Below are 22,950 nucleotides of genomic sequence, written 5' to 3'. Positions count from 1 at the left end.
TGTGAGAGCCAGAAATCTTGATTGTTTGTTTCTGACCAAATACTTATTTTCCACCATAATATGCAAATAAATTGTTAAAAAAACAGACAGTGATTTTCTGGATTTTTTTTTCTCAGTTTGTCTCCCATAGTGGAGGTCTACCTATGATGTAAATTACAGACGCCTCTCATCTTTTTAAGTGGTGGAACTTGCACTATTGCTGACTGACTAAATACTTATTTGCCCCACTGTACTACGTGGCTGTGTTCTATACTGCGTGGCCACTGTTAGATACTATGTGGGCAGTGCTATATATTATGTGGCCAGTGTTACATACTACGTGGGCTGTGTTATTTACTGCGTGGCCTATATTAACGTATTGGGTATTCTACAATATGTATGTATATAGCAGCCACATGGTATATACCACAGGCCACGTAGTACTCCTATATACTACGTGGCCTGTGCTATATACTATGTGGCTGCTATATACATACATATTCTAGAATACCCGATGCGTTAGAATCGGGCCACCATCTAGTTCCCAATAATGAGGCAGCGGAGTTACTCTGGACTGTCTGACCTCTGTTCAGACGTACACAAAACCATGGTTGACCATCTCTGTTGTGTCATCTATTAATGAATTCATATTTTTAATCACTAATCATGCCCAAAACACAAGGAGAGCCACCTCTAGTAAAAACAGATGTTACAAAGATAACAAAAACTGCTGCAAAGCAGAAACCAAAGAGTGTGCATCTATATTTGCTCTGTCAGATTACTGGCTTGGCTACAAACAGATGACAATTGAACAACTGAGCCTTAAGGTACCTTCACAATGATATCGCTAGCGATCCGTGACGTTGCAGCGTCCTGGATAGCGATATCGTTGTGTTTGACAGGCAGCAGCGATCAGGCCCCTGCTGTGACATCGTTGGTCGGAGCTAGAAGGCCAGAACTTTATTTCGTCGCTGGACTCCCGCAGACATCGCTGAATCTGCGTGTGTGATGCTGATTCAGCGATGTCTTCACTGGTAACCAGGGTAAACATCAGGTTACTAAGCGCAGGGCCGCGCTCAGTCACCCGATGTTTACCCTGGTTACCAGCGTAAACTTAAAAAAAAACCAAAACCCTACATACTTACATTCCGGTGTCTGTCCCCCGGCGCTGTGCTTCTCTGCACTGGCTGTGAGCGCCGGCCAGCCGGAAAGCAGAGCGGTGACGTCACCACTTTGCTTTACGGCTAGCCGGCGCTCACACAGTGCAGGAAAGCACAGCGCCGGGGACGGACACCGGAATGTAAGTATGTAGTGTTTGTTGTTTTTTTTTTACGTTTACGCTGGTAACCAGGGTAAACATCGGGTTACTAAGCGCGGCCCTGCGCTTAGTAACCCGATGTTTACCTTGGTTACCCAGGGACTTCGCATAGTTGGTCGCTGGAGAGCTGTCTGTGTGACAGCTCTCCAGCGACGCTGCAGCGATCGGGATCGTTGTCTAGATCGCTGCAGCGTCGCTAAATGTGAAGGGGCCTTTACTGAGAAATGTGGAGGTGGTATTTGACTGGGTGCACTAAGATATATCAGTTTATTCTAGTAAGAAACTCCTGGATGCCACCACAGAAGCCATAGTCCAGGATTGGTGTGGTTTGCATTCTGTCTAACAAACCCTCTAATGGCTCACCCCTATAGAGAGCCCCTCTCAATTGAGCATTCGTTTTATTGCTTGAATGTAATTCAGTTACACACTACCAACTACAAAGTGTCTACAAACCTACTCAACATGTAAAAAGTGTATTGTATTACATGTAAATGCGTCACAGACCTGCTGTGGTAATCCAGCCTTGTCAGTATACGTACCTGAGAAAGCTCAACCTCTCCTATCCTGAACAACTCGTCACTCTGAGAAGCGGAAAGTAGATGTGAAACTGTACATGGCACAATTTGTTGCGCCCTTGACCTCTGAAAAAGATAAAATAATAATGCTATATTTATATTATATAACAATTAAAATATATATAACACAAAACTGATATTTTTGTTACACAGGTATGAAGCATCAAACATGTCAACCCGCTAGTGACAGAGCTAATTTTGACCTTAAGGACTAAGACAAATTTTACAAATCTGACCGGTATCACTTTATAGGTCAGCTCTGGAACACTTATAATAATAATAATCTTTATTTTTATATAGCGCTAACATATTCCGCAGCGCTTTACAGTTTTGCACACATTATCATCACTGTCCCCGATGGGGCTCACAATCTAGATTCCCTATCTTTGGAATGTGGGAGGAAACCGGAGTGCCCGGAGGAAACCCACGCAAACACGGAGAGAACATACAAACTGTTTGCAGATGTTGTCCTGGGTGGGATTCGAACCCAGGACTCCAGCGCTGCAAGGCTGCTGTGCTAACCACTGTGCCGCCGTGCTGCCCGACACTTCATTTCAACACTTCAACGGATCCCTTTGATTTTGGAATTTTCAAACTTTTAATTTTTATGCCGTTAACTGATTTTTTTATTGTTAATGTCATACACAATAGTTCATTAATAACATTTCCCACGTCTACTTTACATCAATAGTGCTGAGTGAATCTACTTGTTGCTTCGGTTTTCCCATTTGACTATTTGAACGCAAAATTGTTTGGAATCGAGAGCAAACGTTGTGTCGCGTTTCGAGAGCCCCACAAACATTCCACAAGTGACACCATTTAGGAAACCGCACTGCTTAAGGACTTTATCCAGGGGTATAGTGAGCGCTTTGAACCCACAGGAACGACACAGAATTTGATAACATTAGGGATAAATAAATTAAATGGGTAAAATCACTGAAAAAACTGGCATGGGCTCCCGCGCAATTTTCTCCGCCAGAGAGGGAAAGCCAGTGACTGAGGGCAGATATAAATAGCCTGGAGAGGGTCCATGGTTATTGGCCGATTGTGGCCGATTATACATACTACGTGAGCCCTGGAGGCCAGGTTACATGAGCCTCAGTAGACTTTGCGAAGAAATCGCTGGAACATCACCTGTACAGAAGGTACGTGTCTTTGTTTTATTTTTTACAAGAGGGATTATTTAAATGTAAAAAAGGGTTATCCAGCTAGTGGAAAAAAAACAAAACAAAAAAAACTTACTAGCATCTCCCAGGGCTGAGTTCCAACGCTACGGTTAGAAACCGATGCCGGCTACATAGCAGGCAGCATTAGCTGCGTATTAAGCAGGCTGAGCCTCTCGGTGACCGGTATCGTGGCTGCTGGGCATACGTGAAATAGCCAATTTCTGCACTAGGAACCTTTGTTTTTTCCTATTTTCTAGTGCAGTAATGCAATTCTAATTTCATGCTTGCTGCTCTTAGTATGCGCCTGTTCTCTGGAAGTGATGGTTAGTGTCTGATACCTGAATTAGAATCACACAGCTCATTTCCCCTGTATTGATAAACGACGCTCACTTCTTTATAGCAGATGCTTCCTGATCAGAATTCTCGGGTTTACACACAGACTGACCGCTCAGGAGCACAAACTTATAAACCCAGTACTCTTATGTATCTGTACATTGCATAGATATAGTCTAGAAAAAAAAACTACCAGAAAAGGTCTGTTTGCACCAACGCCAGCTCTTGAGCAGCGTGCAGGCACATGGAAAGGGAGTCTGGTCACTCAGCAATAGATACAGGGAGGAGCTGTGCGGCGCCAACTCACAGCAAGGACCCAAGTGGTGAGCCCTGAGCCACACCAAGTGCGTACCAAGCACCCTAATTTGCATATTAACTAACTTTTCTTTTTATTAAATGAATGCAAGAAATAAAAGGGGTTTTCTTTTCATGCCATGTAGAAAACTTAAGTCCCTCTGTGAGAGCAGAACCGTGACGTCAGCATGTGCCAGTCCGAAATCAGATACGCACGATACCTCCATACAGTCGGCTGAACATGTCCGTATTGGGGGGGGGTTCAGCCAACTAGTCTGATGTGCTTGAAAGGGTTAACGTATGGCTTGCATGAGGGGAGCAATACTCCAACATTTATTCCAAACAAACTACAAAAAATCCTATAGTTGTATCCGACAGACATTACCTAGATCGTTCATAAAAGTAGCACTTTTTGCTATTTTTTTTTTTTTTTTAGTCTATCAATCTGACGCATCTGTTTTTTTTTTTAGGCTGAAGAATCTTACAGATATTATGACAGTAATTATTTTACAGGTTAATGCAGCCGATGTCCTCAGATCATAACTGTGGGCTCCTCAGATCATAACTGTGGGCTGCAGATATGTCTCACTTATGACTAGTGATGAGCAAGTATACTCGTTGCTCGGGTGACCAAGTATTTGTGACTGCTCGGAGATTTAGTTATCCTTGCCGCAGCTGCATGATTTATGGCTGCTAGCCAGCCTGAGAAGATGCCTGCTTGCTAGCCGTGTGCTCCCCACATTTACTCAGGCTGGCTAGTAGCTGTAAATCATGCAGCTGCGGCGAGGATAACAATCTCCAAGTACTAACAAATACTCACCCGAGCCTCGAGTACTCGCTCACCACTAAGAGCAGGGGCGCCCAGAGTTCTAGCAGGACACATCCTAGCACCACTGCGCCTACAGCCCATCCCCATCAGCACCAGTGTGCGGGCAGCCGGCGCCAGCAGTACATGACAGGCAATATACGTACAGACTTCTTCTCTCCCTGTGTAGGAGCAGGAGACCCGAAGCCTCCAGGTGACTGCATGTAGCCGCCTCCTCCCATCCCAGAGCCGCCATCAAAGCCTCCTGCAAAAACAGACAAGGAGAAATGGACTGAGATAGTGGCCATTAGAGAAAACAGTGAAGGACCCTCACAAAACTAGGACCCCCAGCATCAGGTACATGGGGACACAGCAGGGTGCAGGGCTCCTCACACTACTAGGGGCCCCAGCATCAGGTACATGGGGAGACAGCAGGGTGCAGGGCTCCTCACACTACTAGGCCCCAGCATCAGGTACATGGGGAGACAGCAGGGTGCAGGGCTCCTCACACTACTAGGCCCCAGCATCAGGTACATGGGGAGACAGCAGGGTGCAGGGCTCCTCACACTACTAGGCCCCAGCATCAGGTACATGGGGGGACAGCAGAGTGCAGGACTCCTCACACTACTAGGCCCCAGCATCAGGTACATGGGGAGACAGCAGGGTGCAGGGCTCCTCACACTACTAGGCCCCAGCATCAGGTACATGGGGGGACAGCAGAGTGCAGGACTCCTCACACTACTAGGCCCCAGCATCAGGTACATGGGGAGACAGCAGGGTGCAGGGCTCCTCACACTACTAGACCCCCAGCATCAGGTACATGGGGAGACAGCAGAGTGCAGGGCTCCTCACACTACTAGGACCCAGCATCAGGTACATGGGGAGACAGCAGGGTGCAGGACTCCTCACACTACTAGGCCCCAGCATCAGGTACATGGGGGGACAGCAGAGTGCAGGACTCCTCACACTACTAGGCCCCAGCATCAGGTACATGGGGAGACAGCAGGGTGCAGGGCTCCTCACACTACTAGGCCCAGCATCAGGTACATGGGGGGACAGCAGAGTGCAGGACTCCTCACACTACTAGGCCCCAGCATCAGGTACATGGGGAGACAGCAGGGTGCAGGGCTCCTCACACTACTAGACCCCCAGCATCAGGTACATGGGGAGACAGCAGAGTGCAGGGCTCCTCACACTACTAGGCCCCAGCATCAGGTACATGGGGAGACAGCAGAGTGCAGGGCTCCTCACACTACTAGGCCCCAGCATCAGGTACATGGGGACACAGCAGGGTGCAGGGCTCCTCACACTACTAGGCCCCAGCATCAGGTACATGGGGAGACAGCAGAGTGCAGGACTCCTCACACTACTAGGCCCCAGCATCAGGTACATGGGGAGACAGCAGAGTGCAGGGCTCCTCACACTACTAGGCCCCAGCATCAGGTACATGGGGACACAGCAGCGTGCAGGGCTCCTCACACTACTAGGGCCCCAGCATCAGGTACATGGGGAGACAGCAGGGTGCAGGGCTCCTCACACTACTAGGGGTCCCAGCATCAGGTACATGGGGGGACAGCAGGGTGCAGGGCTCCTCACACTACTAGGGGTCCCAGCATCAGGTACATGGGGGGACAGCAGGGTGCAGGGCTCCTCACACTACTAGGCCCCAGCATCAGGTACATGGGGAGACAGCAGAGTGCAGGGCTCCTCACACTACTAGGGGTCCCAGCATCAGGTACATGGGGACACAGCAGTGTGCAGGGCTCCTCACACTACTAGGACCCCCAGCATCAGGTACATGGGGAGACAGAAGGGTGCAGGGCTCCTCACACTACTAGGGGTCCCAGCATCAGGTACATGGGGACACAGCAGGGTGCAGGGCTCCTCACACTACTAGGACCCCCAGCATCAGGTACATGGGGACACAGCAGGGTGCAGGGCTCCTCACACTACTAGGTCCCAGCATCAGGTACATGGGGACACAGCAGTGTGCAGGGCTCCTCACACTACTAGGACCCCCAGCATCAGGTACATGGGGACACAGCAGGGTGCAGGGCTCCTCACACTACTAGGCCCCAGCATCAGGTACATGGGGAGACAGCAGGGTGCAGGGCTCCTCACACTACTAGGCCCCAGCATCAGGTACATGGGGAGACAGCAGGGTGCAGGGCTCCTCACACTACTAGGCCCCAGCATCAGGTACATGGGGAGACAGCAGAGTGCAGGACTCCTCACACTACTAGGGTCCCAGCATCAGGTACATAGGGAGACAGCAGGGTGCAGGGCTCCTCACACTACTAGGGCCCCAGCATCAGGTACATGGGGAGACAGCAGGGTGCAGGGCTCCTCACACTACTAGGGGTCCCAGCATCAGGTACATGGGGAGACAGCAGGGTGCAGGGCTCCTCACACTACTAGGGGTCCCAGCATCAGGTACATGGGGAGACAGCAGGGTGCAGGGCTCCTCACACTACTAGGACCCCCAGCATCAGGTACATGGGGACACAGCAGGGTGCAGGGCTCCTCACACTACTAGGGGTCCCAGCATCAGGTACATGGGGAGACAGCAGGGTGCAGGGCTCCTCACACTACTAGGACCCCAGCATCAGGTACATGGGGAGACAGCAGGGTGCAGGGCTCCTCACACTACTAGGACCCCAGCATCAGGTACATGGGGGGACAGCAGGGTGCAGGGCTCCTCACACTACTAGGACCCCAGCATCAGGTACATGGGGAGACAGCAGGGTGCAGGGCTCCTCACACTACTAGGACCCAGCATCAGGTACATGGGGAGACAGCAGAGTGCAGGGCTCCTCACACTACTAGGACCCAGCATCAGGTACATGGGGAGACAGCAGGGTGCAGGACTCCTCACACTACTAGGGGCCCAGCATCAGGTACATGGGGAGACAGCAGAGTGCAGGACTCCTCACACTACTAGGGGCCCAGCATCAGGTACATGGGGAGACAGCAGAGTGCAGGACTCCTCACACTACTAGGGGCCCCAGCATCAGGTACATGGGGAGACAGCAGAGTGCAGGACTCCTCACACTACTAGGGCCCCAGCATCAGGTACATGGGGAGACAGCAGAGTGCAGGACTCCTCACACTACTAGGGGCCCCAGCATCAGGTACATGGGGAGACAGCAGAGTGCAGGACTCCTCACACTACTAGGCCCCAGCATCAGGTACATGGGGAGACAGCAGGGTGCAGGGCTCCTCACACTACTAGGACCCCAGCATCAGGTACATGGGGAAACAGCAGGGTGCAGGGCTCCTCACACTACTAGGACCCCAGCATCAGGTACATGGGGAGACAGCAGAGTGCAGGACTCCTCACACTACTAGGCCCCAGCATCAGGTACATGGGGAGACAGCAGGGTGCAGGGCTCCTCACACTACTAGGACCCCAGCATCAGGTACATGGGGACACAGCAGGGTGCAGGGCTCCTCACACTACTAGGACCCCAGTATCAGGTACATGGGGAGACAGCAGGGTGCAGGGCTCCTCACACTACTAGGACCCAGCATCAGGTACATAGGGAGACAGCAGAGTGCAGGGCTCCTCACACTACTAGGGCCCCAGCATCAGGTACATGGGGACACAGCAGGGTGCAGGGCTCCTCACACTACTAGGACCCCAGTATCAGGTACATGGGGACACAGCAGGGTGCAGGGCTCCTCACACTACTAGGCCCCAGCATCAGGTACATGGGGAGACAGCAGGGTGCAGGGCTCCTCACACTACTAGGGCCCAGCATCAGGTACATGGGGGGACAGCAGGGTGCAGGACTCCTCACACTACTAGGACCCCAGCATCAGGTACATGGGGGGACAGCAGGGTGCAGGACTCCTCACACTACTAGGCCCCAGCATCAGGTACATGGGGAGACAGCAGGGTGCAGGGCTCCTCACACTACTAGGCCCCAGCATCAGGTACATGGGGAGACAGCAGGGTGCAGGGCTCCTCACACTACTAGGGCCCCAGCATCAGGTACATGGGGGGACAGCAGGGTGCAGGACTCCTCACACTACTAGGACCCCAGCATCAGGTACATGGGGAGACAGCAGGGTGCAGGGCTCCTCACACTACCAGACCCCCAGCATCAGGTACATGGGGAGACAGCAGGGTGCAGGGCTCCTCACACTACTAGGGGCCCCAGCATCAGGTACATGGGGACACAGCAGAGTGCAGGGCTCCTCACACTACTAGGCCCCAGCATCAGGTACATGGGGAGACAGCAGGGTGCAGGGCTCCTCACACTACTAGGACCCCCAGCATCAGGTACATGGGGAGACAGCAGAGTGCAGGGCTCCTCACACTACTAGGGGCCCCAGCATCAGGTACATGGGGAGACAGCAGGGTGCAGGGCTCCTCACACTACTAGGACCCCCAGCATCAGGTACATGGGGACACAGCAGGGTGCAGGGCTCCTCACACTACTAGGGGCCCCAGCATCAGGTACATGGGGAGACAGCAGGGTGCAGGGCTCCTCACACTACTAGGACCCCCAGCATCAGGTACATGGGGAGACAGCAGAGTGCAGGACTCCTCACACTACTAGGCCCAGCATCAGGTACACGGGGAGACAGCAGGGTGCAGGGCTCCTCACACTACTAGGGGTCCCAGCATCAGGTACATGGGGACACAGCAGGGTGCAGGGCTTCTCACACTACTAGGACCCCAGCATCAGGTACATGTGGAGACAGCAGGGTGCAGGGCTCCTCACACTACTAGGGCCCAGCATCAGGTACATGGGGAGACAGCAGGGTGCAGGACTCCTCACACTACTAGGGGTCCCAGCATCAGGTACATGGGGAGACAGCAGGGTGCAGGGCTCCTCACACTACTAGGGCCCCAGCATCAGGTACATGGGGACACAGCAGGGCTCCTCACACTACTAGGGCCCCAGCATCAGGTACATGGGGAGACAGCAGGGTGCAGGGCTCCTCACACTACTAGGCCCCAGCATCAGGTACATGGGGGGACAGCAGGGTGCAGGGCTCCTCACACTACTAGGGGTCCGAGCATCAGGTACATGGGGAGACAGCAGAGTGCAGGCCTCCTCACACTACTAGGACCCCCGCATCAGGTACATGGGGGGACAGCAGGGTGCAGGGCTCCTCACACTACTAAGGCCCCAGCATCAGGTACATGGGGGGACAGCAGGGTGCAGGGCTCCTCACACTACTAGGGTGCAGCATCAGGTACATGGGGGGACAGCAGGGTGCAGGGCTCCTCACACTACTAGGGCCCCAGCATCAGGTACATGGGGAGACAGCAGGGTGCAGGACTCCTCACACTACTAGGGGTCCCAGCATCAGGTACATGGGGAGACAGCAGGGTGCAGGGCTCCTCACACTACTAGGCCCCAGTATCAGGTACATGGGGACACAGCAGGGTGCAGGGCTCCTCACACTACTAGGACCCCAGCATCAGGTACATGGGGGGACAGCAGGGTGCAGGGCTCCTCACACTACTAGGCCCAGCATCAGGTACATGGGGAGACAGCAGGGTGCAGGGCTCCTCACACTACTAGGACCCAGCATCAGGTACATAGGGAGACAGCAGGGTGCAGGGCTCCTCACACTACTAGGGCCCCAGCATCAGGTACATGGGGAGACAGCAGGGTGCAGGGCTCCTCACACTACTAGGCCCCAGCATCAGGTACATGGGGAGACAGCAGGGTGCAGGGCTCCTCACACTACTAGGACCCCAGCATCAGGTACATGGGGACACAGCAGGGTGCAGGGCTCCTCACACTACTAGGACCCAGCATCAGGTACATGGGGAGACAGCAGGGTGCAGGGCTCCTCACACTACTAGGACCCCAGCATCAGGTACATGGGGAGACAGCAGGGTGCAGGGCTCCTCACACTACTAGGCCCCAGCATCAGGTACATGGGGACACAGCAGGGTGCAGGGCTCCTCACACTACTAGGACCCCAGCATCAGGTACATGGGGACACAGCAGAGTGCAGGACTCCTCACACTACTAGGGCCCCCAGCATCAGGTACATGGGGACACAGCAGGGTGCAGGGCTCCTCACACTACTAGGGGCCCCAGCATCAGGTACATGGGGACACAGCAGGGTGCAGGGCTCCTCACACTACTAGGACCCCCAGCATCAGGTACATGGGGAGACAGCAGGGCTCCTCACACTACTAGGGCCCCAGCATCAGGTACATGGGGAGACAGCAGGGTGCAGGGCTCCTCACACTACTAGGGGCCCCAGCATCAGGTACATGGGGACACAGCAGGGTACAGGGCTCCTCACACTACTAGGCCCCAGCATCAGGTACATGGGGAGACAGCAGGGTGCAGGGCTCCTCACACTACTAAGCCCCCAGCATCAGGAACATGGGGAGACAGCAGGGTGCAGGGCTCCTCACACTACTAGGACCCCAGCATCAGGTACATGGGGAGACAGCAGGGTGCAGGGCTCCTCACACTACTAGGGCCCCAGCATCAGGTACATGGGGAGACAGCAGGGTGCAGGGCTCCTCACACTACTAGGGCCCAGCATCAGGTACATGGGGAGACAGCAGGGTGCAGGGCTCCTCACACTACTAGGACCCAGCATCAGGTACATGGGGAGACAGCAGAGTGCAGGACTCCTCACACTACTAGGACCCAGCATCAGGTACATGGGGACACAGCAGGGTGCAGGGCTCCTCACACTACTAGGGGCCCCAGCATCAGGTACATGGGGAGACAGCAGGGCTCCTCACACTACTAGGGCCCCAGCATCAGGTACATGGGGACACAGCAGGGTGCAGGGCTCCTCACACTACTAGGACCCCCAGCATCAGGTACATGGGGAGACAGCAGGGCTCCTCACACTACTAGGGCCCCAGCATCAGGTACATGGGGAGACAGCAGGGTGCAGGGCTCCTCACACTACTAGGCCCCAGCATCAGGTACATGGGGAGACAGCAGGGTGCAGGGCTCCTCACACTACTAGGGCCCCAGCATCAGGAGACAGCAGGGTGCAGGGCTCCTCACACTACTAGGGGTCCCAGCATCAGGTACATGGGGAGACAGCAGGGTGCAGGGCTCCTCACACTACTAGGACCCAGCATCAGGTACATGGGGAGACAGCAGGGTGCAGGGCTCCTCACACTACTAAGCCCCCAGCATCAGGAACATGGGGAGACAGCAGGGTGCAGGGCTCCTCACACTACTAGGCCCCAGCATCAGGTACATGGGGGGACAGCAGGGTGCAGGGCTCCTCACACTACTAGGGCCCCAGCATCAGGTACATGGGGGGACAGCAGGGTGCAGGGCTCCTCACACTACTAGGGCCCCAGCATCAGGAGACAGCAGGGTGCAGGGCTCCTCACACTACTAGGGCCCCAGCATCAGGTACATGGGTGGGACAGCAGGGTGCAGGGCTCCTCACACTACTAGGCCCAGCATCAGGTACATGGGGACACAGCAGGGTGCAGGGCTCCTCACACTACTAGCGGCCCCAGCATCAGGTACATGGGGAGACAGCAGGGTGCAGGACTCCTCACACTACTAGGGACCCCAGCATCAGGTACATGGGGACACAGCAGGGTGCAGGGCTCCTCACACTACTAGGACCCAGCATCAGGTACATGGGGAGACAGCAGGGTGCAGGGCTCCTCACACTACTAGGACCCAGCATCAGGTACATGGGGAGACAGCAGGGTGCAGGGCTCCTCACACTACTAGGACCCAGCATCAGGTACATGGGGAGACAGCAGAGTGCAGGGCTCCTCACACTACTAGGACCCAGCATCAGGTACATGGGGAGACAGCAGGGTGCAGGGCTCCTCACACTACTAGGGGCCCAGCATCAGGTACATGGGGACACAGCAGGGTGCAGGGCTCCTCACACTACTAGGGCCCCAGCATCAGGTACATGGGGAGACAGCAGGGTGCAGGGCTCCTCACACTACTAGGGGCCCCAGCATCAGGTACATGGGGAGACAGCAGGGTGCAGGGCTCCTCACACTACTAGGACCCAGCATCAGGTACATGGGGACACAGCAGGGTGCAGGGCTCCTCACACTACTAGGACCCAGCATCAGGTACATAGGGAGACAGCAGGGTGCAGGCCTCCTCACACTACTAGGGGCCCAGCATCAGGTACATGGGGAGACAGCAGAGTGCAGGGCTCCTCACACTACTAGGACCCCAGCATCAGGTACATGGGGAGACAGCAGGGTGCAGGGCTCCTCACACTACTAGGGCCCCAGCATCAGGTACATGGGGGGACAGCAGGGTGCAGGGCTCCTCACACTACTAGGCCCCAGCATCAGGTACATGGGGAGACAGCAGGGTGCAGGGCTCCTCACACTACCAGACCCCCAGCATCAGGTACATGGGGAGACAGCAGGGTGCAGGGCTCCTCACACTACTAGGGGCCCCAGCATCAGGTACATGGGGACACAGCAGAGTGCAGGGCTCCTCACACTACTAGGCCCCAGCATCAGGTACATGGGGAGACAGCAGGGTGCAGGGCTCCTCACACTACTAGGACCCCCAGCATCAGGTACATGGGGAGACAGCAGGGTGCAGGGCTCCTCACACTACTAGGACCCCAGCATCAGGTACATGGGGAGACAGCAGAGTGCAGGACTCCTCACACTACTAGGCCCAGCATCAGGTACACGGGGAGACAGCAGGGTGCAGGGCTCCTCACACTACTAGGGTGCAGCATCAGGTACATGGGGAGACAGCAGGGTGCAGGGCTCCTCACACTACTAGGGCCCCAGCATCAGGTACATGGGGAGACAGCAGGGTGCAGGGCTCCTCACACTACTAGGACCCAGCATCAGGTACATGGGGGACAGCAGGGTGCAGGGCTCCTCACACTACTAAGGGTCCCAGCATCAGGTACATGGGGAGACAGCAGGGTGCAGGACTCCTCACACTACTAGGCCCAGCATCAGGTACACGGGGAGACAGCAGGGTGCAGGACTCCTCACACTACTAGGGGTCCCAGCATCAGGTACATGGGGAGACAGCAGGGTGCAGGACTCCTCACACTACTAGGACCCCAGCATCAGGTACATGGGGAGACAGCAGGGTGCAGGGCTCCTCACACTACTAGGACCCCAGCATCAGGTACATGGGGAGACAGCAGGGTGCAGGGCTCCTCACACTACTAGGACCCCAGTATCAGGTACATGGGGAGACAGCAGGGTGCAGGGCTCCTCACACTACTAGGGCCCCAGCATTAGGTACATGGGGACACAGCAGGGTGCAGGGCTTCTCACACTACTAGGACCCAGCATCAGGTACATGGGGAGACAGCAGGGTGCAGGGCTCCTCACACTACTAGGGCCCCAGCATTAGGTACATGGGGAGACAGCAGGGTGCAGGGCTTCTCACACTACTAGGCCCCAGCATCAGGTACATGGGGAGACAGCAGGGCTCCTCACACTAATAGGCCCCCAGCATCAGGTACATGGGGACACAGCAGGGTGCAGGGCTCCTCACACTACTAGGGCCCCAGCATCAGGTACATGGGGAGACAGCAGGGTGCAGGGCTCCTCACACTACTAGGCCCCAGCATCAGGTACATGGAGGGACAGCAGGGTGCAGGGCTCCTCACACTACTAGGGGTCCGAGCATCAGGTACATGGGGAGACAGCAGAGTGCAGGGCTCCTCACACTACTAAGGCCCCAGCATCAGGTACATGGGGGGACAGCAGGGTGCAGGGCTCCTCACACTACTAGGCCCCAGTATCAGGTACATGGGGACACAGCAGGGTGCAGGGCTCCTCACACTACTAGGGGCCCCAGCATCAGGTACATGGGGAGACAGCAGTGTGCAGGGCTCCTCACACTACTAGGCCCCAGCATCAGGTACATGGGGAGACAGCAGTGTGCAGGGCTTCTCACACTACTAGGGGCCCAGCATCAGGTACATGGGGAGACAGCAGAGTGCAGGGCTTCTCACACTACTAGGGGCCCAGCATCAGGTACATGGGGGGACAGCAGTGTGCAGGGCTTCTCACACTGCTAGGGGCCCCAGCATCAGGTACATGGGGAGACAGCAGTGTGCAGGGCTCCTCACACTACTAGGCCCCAGCATCAGGTACATGGGGAGACAGCAGGGTGCAGGGCTCCTCACACTACTAGGGCCCAGCATCAGGTACATGGGGAGACAGCAGGGCTCCTCACACTACTAGGCCCCCAGCATCAGGTACATGGGGACACAGCAAGGTGCAGGGCTCCTCACACTACTAAGGGCCCCAGCATCAGGTACATGGGGAGACAGCAGGGTGCAGGGCTCCTCACACTACTAGGGGCCCCAGCATCAGGTACATGGGGAGACAGCAGTGTGCAGGGCTCCTCACACTACTAGGCCCCAGCATCAGGTACATGGGGAGACAGCAGGGTGCAGGGCTCCTCACACTACTAGGGCCCAGCATCAGGTACATGGGGAGACAGCAGGGCTCCTCACACTACTAGGCCCCCAGCATCAGGTACATGGGGACACAGCAAGGTGCAGGGCTCCTCACACTACTAGGCCCCAGCATCAGGTACATGGGGAGACAGCAGGGTGCAGGGCTCCTCACACTACTAGGGGTCCCAGCATCAGGTACATGGGGAGACAGCAGGGTGCAGGGCTCCTCACACTACTAGGGCCCCAGCATCAGGTACATGGGGACACAGCAGGGTGCAGGGCTCCTCACACTACTAGGGCCCCAGCATCAGGTACATGGGGAGACAGCAGGGTGCAGGGCTCCTCACACTACTAGGGGTCCCAGCATCAGGTACATGGGGAGACAGCAGGGTGCAGGGCTCCTCACACTACTAGGGGTCCCAGCATCAGGTACATGGGGAGACAGCAGGGTGCAGGGCTCCTCACACTACTAGGGCCCCAGCATCAGGTACATGGGGACACAGCAGGGTGCAGGGCTCCTCACACTACTAGGGCCCCAGCATCAGGTACATGGGGACACAGCAGGGTGCAGGGCTCCACACACTACTAGGGCCCCAGCATCAGGTACATGGGGAGACAGCAGAGTGCAGGACTCCTCACACTACTAGGGGTCCCAGCATCAGGTACATGGCGACACAGCAGGGTGCAGGGCTCCTCACACTACTAGGCCCCCAGCATCAGGTACATGGGGACACAGCAGGGTGCAGGGCTCCTCACACTACTAGGACCCCAGCATCAGGTATATGGGGGGACATCAGGGTGCAGGGCTCCTCACACTACTAGGACCCCAGCATCAGGTACATGGGGGGACAGCAGGGTGCAGGGCTCCTCACACTACTAGGACCCAGCATCAGGTACATGGGGAGACAGCAGTGTGCAGGGCTCCTCACACTACTAGGACCCAGCATCAGGTACATGGGGGGACATCAGGGTGCAGGGCTCCTCACACTACTAGGACCCCAGCATCAGGTACATGGGGAGACAGCAGGGTGCAGGGCTCCTCACACTACTAGGACCCCAGCATCAGGTACATGGGGACACAGCAGCGTGCAGGGCTCCTCACACTACTAGGACCCCAGCATCAGGTACATGGGGAGACAGCAGGGTGCAGGGCTCCTCACTACTAGGGGCCCCAGCATCAGGTACATGGGGACACAGCAGAGTGCAGGGCTCCTCACACTACTAGGACCCCCAGCATCAGGTACATGGGGAGACAGCAGGGTGCAGGGCTCCTCACACTACTAGGACCCCAGCATCAGGTACATGGGGAGACAGCAGGGTGCAGGGCTCCTCACACTACTAGGGGCCCCAGCATCAGGTACATGGGGACACAGCAGGGTGCAGGACTCCTCACACTACTAGGACCCAGCATCAGGTACATGGGGAGACAGCAGGGTGCAGGGCTCCTCACACTACTAGACCCCCAGCATCAGGTACATGGGGAGACAGCAGGGTGCAGGGCTCCTCACACTACTAGGACCCCAGCATCAGGTACATGGGGAGACAGCAGGGTGCAGGGCTCCTCACACTACTAGGCCCCAGCATCAGGTACATGGGGAGACAGCAGGGTGCAGGGCTCCTCACACTACTAGGACCCAGCATCAGGTACATGGGGACACAGCAGGGTGCAGGGCTCCTCACACTACTAGGACCCCAGCATCAGGTACATGGGGACACAGCAGGGTGCAGGGCTACTCACACTACTAGGACCCCAGCATCAGGTACATGGGGACACAGCAGGGTGCAGGGCTCCTCACACTACTAGGCCCCAGCATCAGGTACATGGGGAGACAGCAGGGTGCAGGGCTCCTCACACTACTAGGACCCCAGCATCAGGTACATGGGGACACAGCAGGGTGCAGGGCTCCTCACACTACTAGGACCCAGCATCAGGTACATGGGGAGACAGCAGGGTGCAGGGCTCCTCACACTACTAGGACCCCAGCATCAGGTACATGGGGAGACAGCAGGGTGCAGGGCTCCTCACACTACTAGGCCCCAGCATCAGGTACATGGGGACACAGCAGGGTGCAGGGCTCCTCACACTACTAGGACCCCAGCATCAGGTACATGGGGACACAGCAGAGTGCAGGACTCCTCACACTACTAGGGGTCCCAGCATCAGGTACATGGGGAGACAGCAGGGTGCAGGGCTCCTCACACTACTAGGGCCCCCAGCATCAGGTACATGGGGACACAGCAGGGTGCAGGGCTCCTCACACTACTAGGGGCCCCAGCATCAGGTACATGGGGACACAGCAGGGTGCAGGGCTCCTCACACTACTAGGACCCCCAGCATCAGGTACATGGGGAGACAGCAGGGCTCCTCACACTACTAGGGCCCCAGCATCAGGTACATGGGGAGACAGCAGGGTGCAGGGCTCCTCACACTACTAGGGGCCCCAGCATCAGGTACATGGGGACACAGCAGGGTACAGGGCTCCTCACACTACTAGGCCCCAGCATCAGGTACATGGGGAGACAGCAGGGTGCAGGGCTCCTCACACTACTAAGCCCCCAGCATCAGGAACATGGGGAGACAGCAGGGTGCAGGGCTCCTCACACTACTAGGACCCCAGCATCAGGTACATGGGGAGACAGCAGGGTGCAGGGCTCCTCACACTACTAGGGCCCCAGCATCAGGTACATGGGGAGACAGCAGGGTGCAGGGCTCCTCACACTACTAGGGCCCCAGCATCAGGTACATGGGGAGACAGCAGGGTGCAGGGCTCCTCAAACTACTAGGGCCCAGCATCAGGTACATGGGGAGACAGCAGGGTGCAGGGCTCCTCACACTACTAGGACCCCAGCATCAGGTACATGGGGAGACAGCAGGGTGCAGGGCTCCTCACACTACTAGGGGTCCCAGCATCAGGTACATGGGGAGACAGCAGGGTGCAGGGCTCCTCACACTACTAGGACCCCAGCATCAGGTACATGGGGACACAGCAGGGTGCAGGGCTCCTCACACTACTAGGACCCCAGCATCAGGTACATGGGGAGACAGCAGGGTGCAGGGCTCCTCACACTACTAGGACCCAGCATCAGGTACATGGGGAGACAGCAGGGTGCAGGGCTCCTCACACTACTAGGGGCCCCAGCATCAGGTACATGGGGAGACAGCAGGGCTCCTCACACTACTAGGGCCCCAGCATCAGGTACATGGGGAGACAGCAGGGTGCAGGGCTCCTCACACTACTAGGGGCCCCAGCATCAGGTACATGGGGAGACAGCAGGGCTCCTCACACTACTAGGACCCAGCATCAGGTACATGGGGAGACAGCAGGGTGCAGGGCTCCTCACACTACTAGGGGCCCCAGCATCAGGTACATGGGGAGACAGCAGGGCTCCTCACACTACTAGGACCCAGCATCAGGTACATGGGGAGACAGCAGAGTGCAGGACTCCTCACACTACTAGGACCCAGCATCAGGTACATGGGGACACAGCAGGGTGCAGGGCTCCTCACACTACTAGGGGCCCCAGCATCAGGTACATGGGGACACAGCAGGGTGCAGGGCTCCTCACACTACTAGGACCCCCAGCATCAGGTACATGGGGAGACAGCAGGGCTCCTCACACTACTAGGGCCCCAGCATCAGGTACATGGGGAGACAGCAGGGTGCAGGGCTCCTCACACTACTAGGGGCCCCAGCATCAGGTACATGGGGGGACAGCAGGGTGCAGGGCTCCTCACACTACTAGGCCCCAGCATCAGGTACATGGGGAGACAGCAGGGTGCAGGGCTCCTCACACTACTAGGACCCCCAGCATCAGGTACATGGGGAGACAGCAGGGTGCAGGACTCCTCACACTACTAGGGCCCCAGCATCAGGAGACAGCAGGGTGCAGGGCTCCTCACACTACTAGGGGTCCCAGCATCAGGTACATGGGGAGACAGCAGGGTGCAGGGCTCCTCACACTACTAGGACCCAGCATCAGGTACATGGGGAGACAGCAGGGTGCAGGGCTCCTCACACTACTAAGCCCCCAGCATCAGGAACATGGGGAGACAGCAGGGTGCAGGGCTCCTCACACTACTAGGCCCCAGCATCAGGTACATGGGGGGACAGCAGGGTGCAGGGCTCCTCACACTACTAGGGCCCCAGCATCAGGTACATGGGGGGACAGCAGGGTGCAGGGCTCCTCACACTACTAGGGCCCCAGCATCAGGAGACAGCAGGGTGCAGGGCTCCTCACACTACTAGGGGCCCCAGCATCAGGTACATGGGGACACAGCAGGGTGCAGGGCTCCTCACACTACTAGGACCCCCAGCATCAGGTACATGGGGAGACAGCAGGGCTCCTCACACTACTAGGGCCCTAGCATCAGGTACATGGGGAGACAGCAGGGTGCAGGGCTCCTCACACTACTAGGGGCCCCAGCATCAGGTACATGGGGAGACAGCAGGGTGCAGGGCTCCTCACACTACTAGGACCCCAGCATCAGGTACATGGGGAGACAGCAGGGTGCAGGGCTCCTCACACTACTAGGGGTCCCAGCATCAGGTACATGGGGAGACAGCAGGGTGCAGGGCTCCTCACACTACTAGGACCCAGCATCAGGTACATGGGGAGACAGCAGGGTGCAGGGCTCCTCACACTACTAGGGCCCCAGCATCAGGTACATGGGGAGACAGCAGGGTGCAGGGCTCCTCACACTACTAGGCCCCAGCATCAGGTACATGGGGGGACAGCAGGGTGCAGGGCTCCTCACACTACTAGGGCCCCAGCATCAGGTACATGGGGAGACAGCAGGGTGCAGGGCTCCTCACACTACTAGGGACCCCAGCATCAGGTACATGGGGAGACAGCAGGGTGCAGGGCTCCTCACACTACTAGGACCCAGCATCAGGTACATGGGGAGACAGCAGGGTGCAGGGCTCCTCACACTACTAGGACCCCCCAGCATCAGGTACATGTGGAGACAGCAGGGTGCAGGACTCCTCACACTACTAGGCCCCAGCATCAGGTACATGGGGGGACAGCAGGGTGCAGGGCTCCTCACACTACTAGGGCCCCAGCATCAGGAGACAGCAGGGTGCAGGGCTCCTCACACTACTAGGCCCCAGCATCAAGTACATGGGGAGACAGCAGGGTGCAGGGCTCCTCACACTACTAGGACCCAGCATCAGGTACATGGGGAGACAGCAGGGTGCAGGGTTCCTCACACTACTAGGCCCCAGCATCAGGTACATGGGGGGACAGCAGGGTGCAGGGCTCCTCACACTACTAGGGCCCCAGCATCAGGTACATGGGGGGACAGCAGGGTGCAGGGCTCCTCACACTACTAGGGCCCCAGCATCAGGAGACAGCAGGGTGCAGGGCTCCTCACACTACTAGGGGCCCCAGCATCAGGTACATGGGGGGACAGCAGGGTGCAGGGCTCCTCACACTACTAGGGCCCCAGCATCAGGTACATGGGGAGACAGCAGAGTGCAGGGCTCCTCACACTACTAGGACCCCAGCATCAGGTACATGGGGAGACAGCAGGGTGCAGGGCTCCTCACACTACTATGGGCCCCAGCATCAGGTACATGGGGAGACAGCAGGGTGCAGGGCTCCTCACACTACTAGGGCCCCAGCATCAGGTACAAGGGGAGACAGCAGGGTGCAGGGCTCCTCACACTACTATGGGCCCCAGCATCAGGTACATGGGGAGACAGCAGAGTGCAGGACTCCTCACACTACTAGGACCCCAGCATCAGGTACATGGGGAGACAGCAGGGTGCAGGGCTCCTCATACTACTAGGGGCCCCAGCATCAGGTACATGGGGGGACAGCAGGGTGCAGGGCTCCTCACACTACTAGGACCCCCAGCATCAGGTACATGGGGGGACAGCAGGGTGCAGGACTCCTCACACTACTAGGGCCCCAGCATCAGGTACATGGGGAGAAAGCAGGGTGCAGGGCTCCTCACACTACTAGGGTGCAGCATCAGGTACATGGGGACACAGCAGGGTGCAGGGCTCCTCACACTACTAGGACCCCCAGCATCAGGTACATGGGGAGACAGCAGGGCTCCTCACACTACTAGGGCCCTAGCATCAGGTACATGGGGAGACAGCAGGGTGCAGGGCTCCTCACACTACTAGGGGCCCCAGCATCAGGTACATGGGGAGACAGCAGGGTGCAGGGCTCCTCATACTACTAGGACCCAGCATCAGGTACATGGGGAGACAGCAGGGTGCAGGGCTCCTCACACTACTAGGACCCAGCATCAGGTACATGGGGAGACAGCAGGGTGCAGGGCTCCTCACACTACTAGGACCCAGCATCAGGTACATGGGGAGACAGCAGGGTGCAGGGCTCCTCACACTACTAGGCCCCAGCATCAGGTACATGGGGGGGACAGCAGGGTGCAGGGCTCCTCACACTACTAGGGCCCCAGCATCAGGTACATGGGGGGACAGCAGGGTGCAGGGCTCCTCACACTACTAGGGCCCCAGCATCAGGAGACAGCAGGGTGCAGGGCTCCTCACACTACTAGGGGCCCCAGCATCAGGTACATGGGGGGACAGCAGGGTGCAGGGCTCCTCACACTACTAGGGCCCCAGCATCAGGTACATGGGGAGACAGCAGAGTGCAGGGCTCCTCACACTACTAGGACCCCAGCATCAGGTACATGGGGAGACAGCAGGGTGCAGGGCTCCTCACACTACTAGGGCCCCCAGTATCAGGTACATGGGGACACAGCAGGGTGCAGGGCTCCTCACACTACTAGGGGCCCCAGCATCAGTTACATGGGGAGACAGCAGGGTGCAGGGCTCCTCACACTACTAGGGCCCCAGCATCAGGTACATGGGGAGACAGCAGAGTGCAGGGCTCCTCACACTACTAGGGCCCCCAGCATCAGGTACATGGGGGGACAGCAGGGTGCAGGGCTCCTCACACTACTAGGGGCCCCAGCATCAGGTACATGGGGGGACAGCAGGGTGCAGGGCTCCTCACACTACTAGGGGCCCCAGCATCAGGTACATGGGGAGACAGCAGGGTGCAGGGCTCCTCACTACTAGGGCCCCAGCATCAGGTACATGGGGAGAAAGCAGGGTGCAGGGCTCCTCACACTACTAGCGGTCCCAGCATCAGGTACATGGGGAGACAGCAGGGTGCAGGACTCCTCACACTACTAGGCCCCAGCATCAGGTACATGGGGAGACAGCAGGGTGCAGGGCTCCTCACACTACTAGGACCCCAGTATCAGGTACATGGGGAGACAGCAGGGTGCAGGGCTCCTCACACTACTAGGGCCCCAGCATCAGGTACATGGGGAGACAGCAGGGCTCCTCACACTAATAGGCCCCCAGCATCAGGTACATGGGGAGACAGCAGGGTGCAGGGCTCCTCACACTACTAGGACCCAGCATCAGGTACATGGGGAGACAGCAGGGTGCAGGACTCCTCACACTACTAGGACCCAGCATCAGGTACATGGGGACACAGCAGGGTGCAGGGCTCCTCACACTACTAGGGCCCCAGTATCAGGTACATGGGGAGACAGCAGGGTGCAGGGCTCCTCACACTACTAGGCCCCAGCATCAGGTACATGGGGGGACAGCAGGGTGCAGGGCTCCTCACACTACTAGGGGTCCCAGCATCAGGTACATGGGGGGACAGCAGGGTGCAGGGCTCCTCACACTACTAGGCCCAGCATCAGGTACATGGGGGGACAGCAGAGTGCAGGGCTCCTCACACTACTAGACCCCCAGCATCAGGTACATGGGGAGACAGCAGGGTGCAGGGCTCCTCACACTACTAGGGTGCAGCATCAGGTACATGGGGACACAGCAGGGTGCAGGGCTCTTCACACTACTAGGACCCCAGCATCAGGTACATGGGGAGACAGCAGGGTGCAGGGCTCCTCACACTACTAGGGCCCCAGCATCAGGTACATGGGGAGACAGCAGGGTGCAGGGCTCCTCACACTACTAGGGCCCCAGCATCAGGTACATGGGGAGACAGCAGGGTGCAGGGCTCCTCACACTACTAGGGGTCCCAGCATCAGGTACATGGGGAGACAGCAGAGTGCAGGGCTCCTCACACTACTAGGGGCCC

General features: G+C 57.3%; 1 protein-coding gene across 1 annotated transcript in view; it reads right to left on the bottom strand.

The window, feature by feature from the left end:
• The window catches only part of RPA2 (replication protein A2), a 46,810-nt gene that overhangs the window by 17,721 nt on the left and 6,139 nt on the right, over positions 1-22,950 (bottom strand). The window contains exons 2-3 of the mRNA XM_069760523.1: positions 4,638-4,735; positions 1,837-1,938 (exon numbers count right to left, since the gene is read on the bottom strand). Coding sequence (XP_069616624.1) covers positions 1,837-1,938; positions 4,638-4,735 — 200 coding nt within the window. The remainder of the gene's footprint in view (positions 1-1,836; positions 1,939-4,637; positions 4,736-22,950) is intronic.

Source organism: Ranitomeya imitator, chromosome 3, assembly GCF_032444005.1.
Source record: "Ranitomeya imitator isolate aRanImi1 chromosome 3, aRanImi1.pri, whole genome shotgun sequence".
Classification (NCBI taxonomy): domain Eukaryota; kingdom Metazoa; phylum Chordata; class Amphibia; order Anura; family Dendrobatidae; genus Ranitomeya; species Ranitomeya imitator.
Note: the sequence above shows the minus strand (reverse complement) of the source record. Positions and strands in the feature narration are given on the sequence as shown.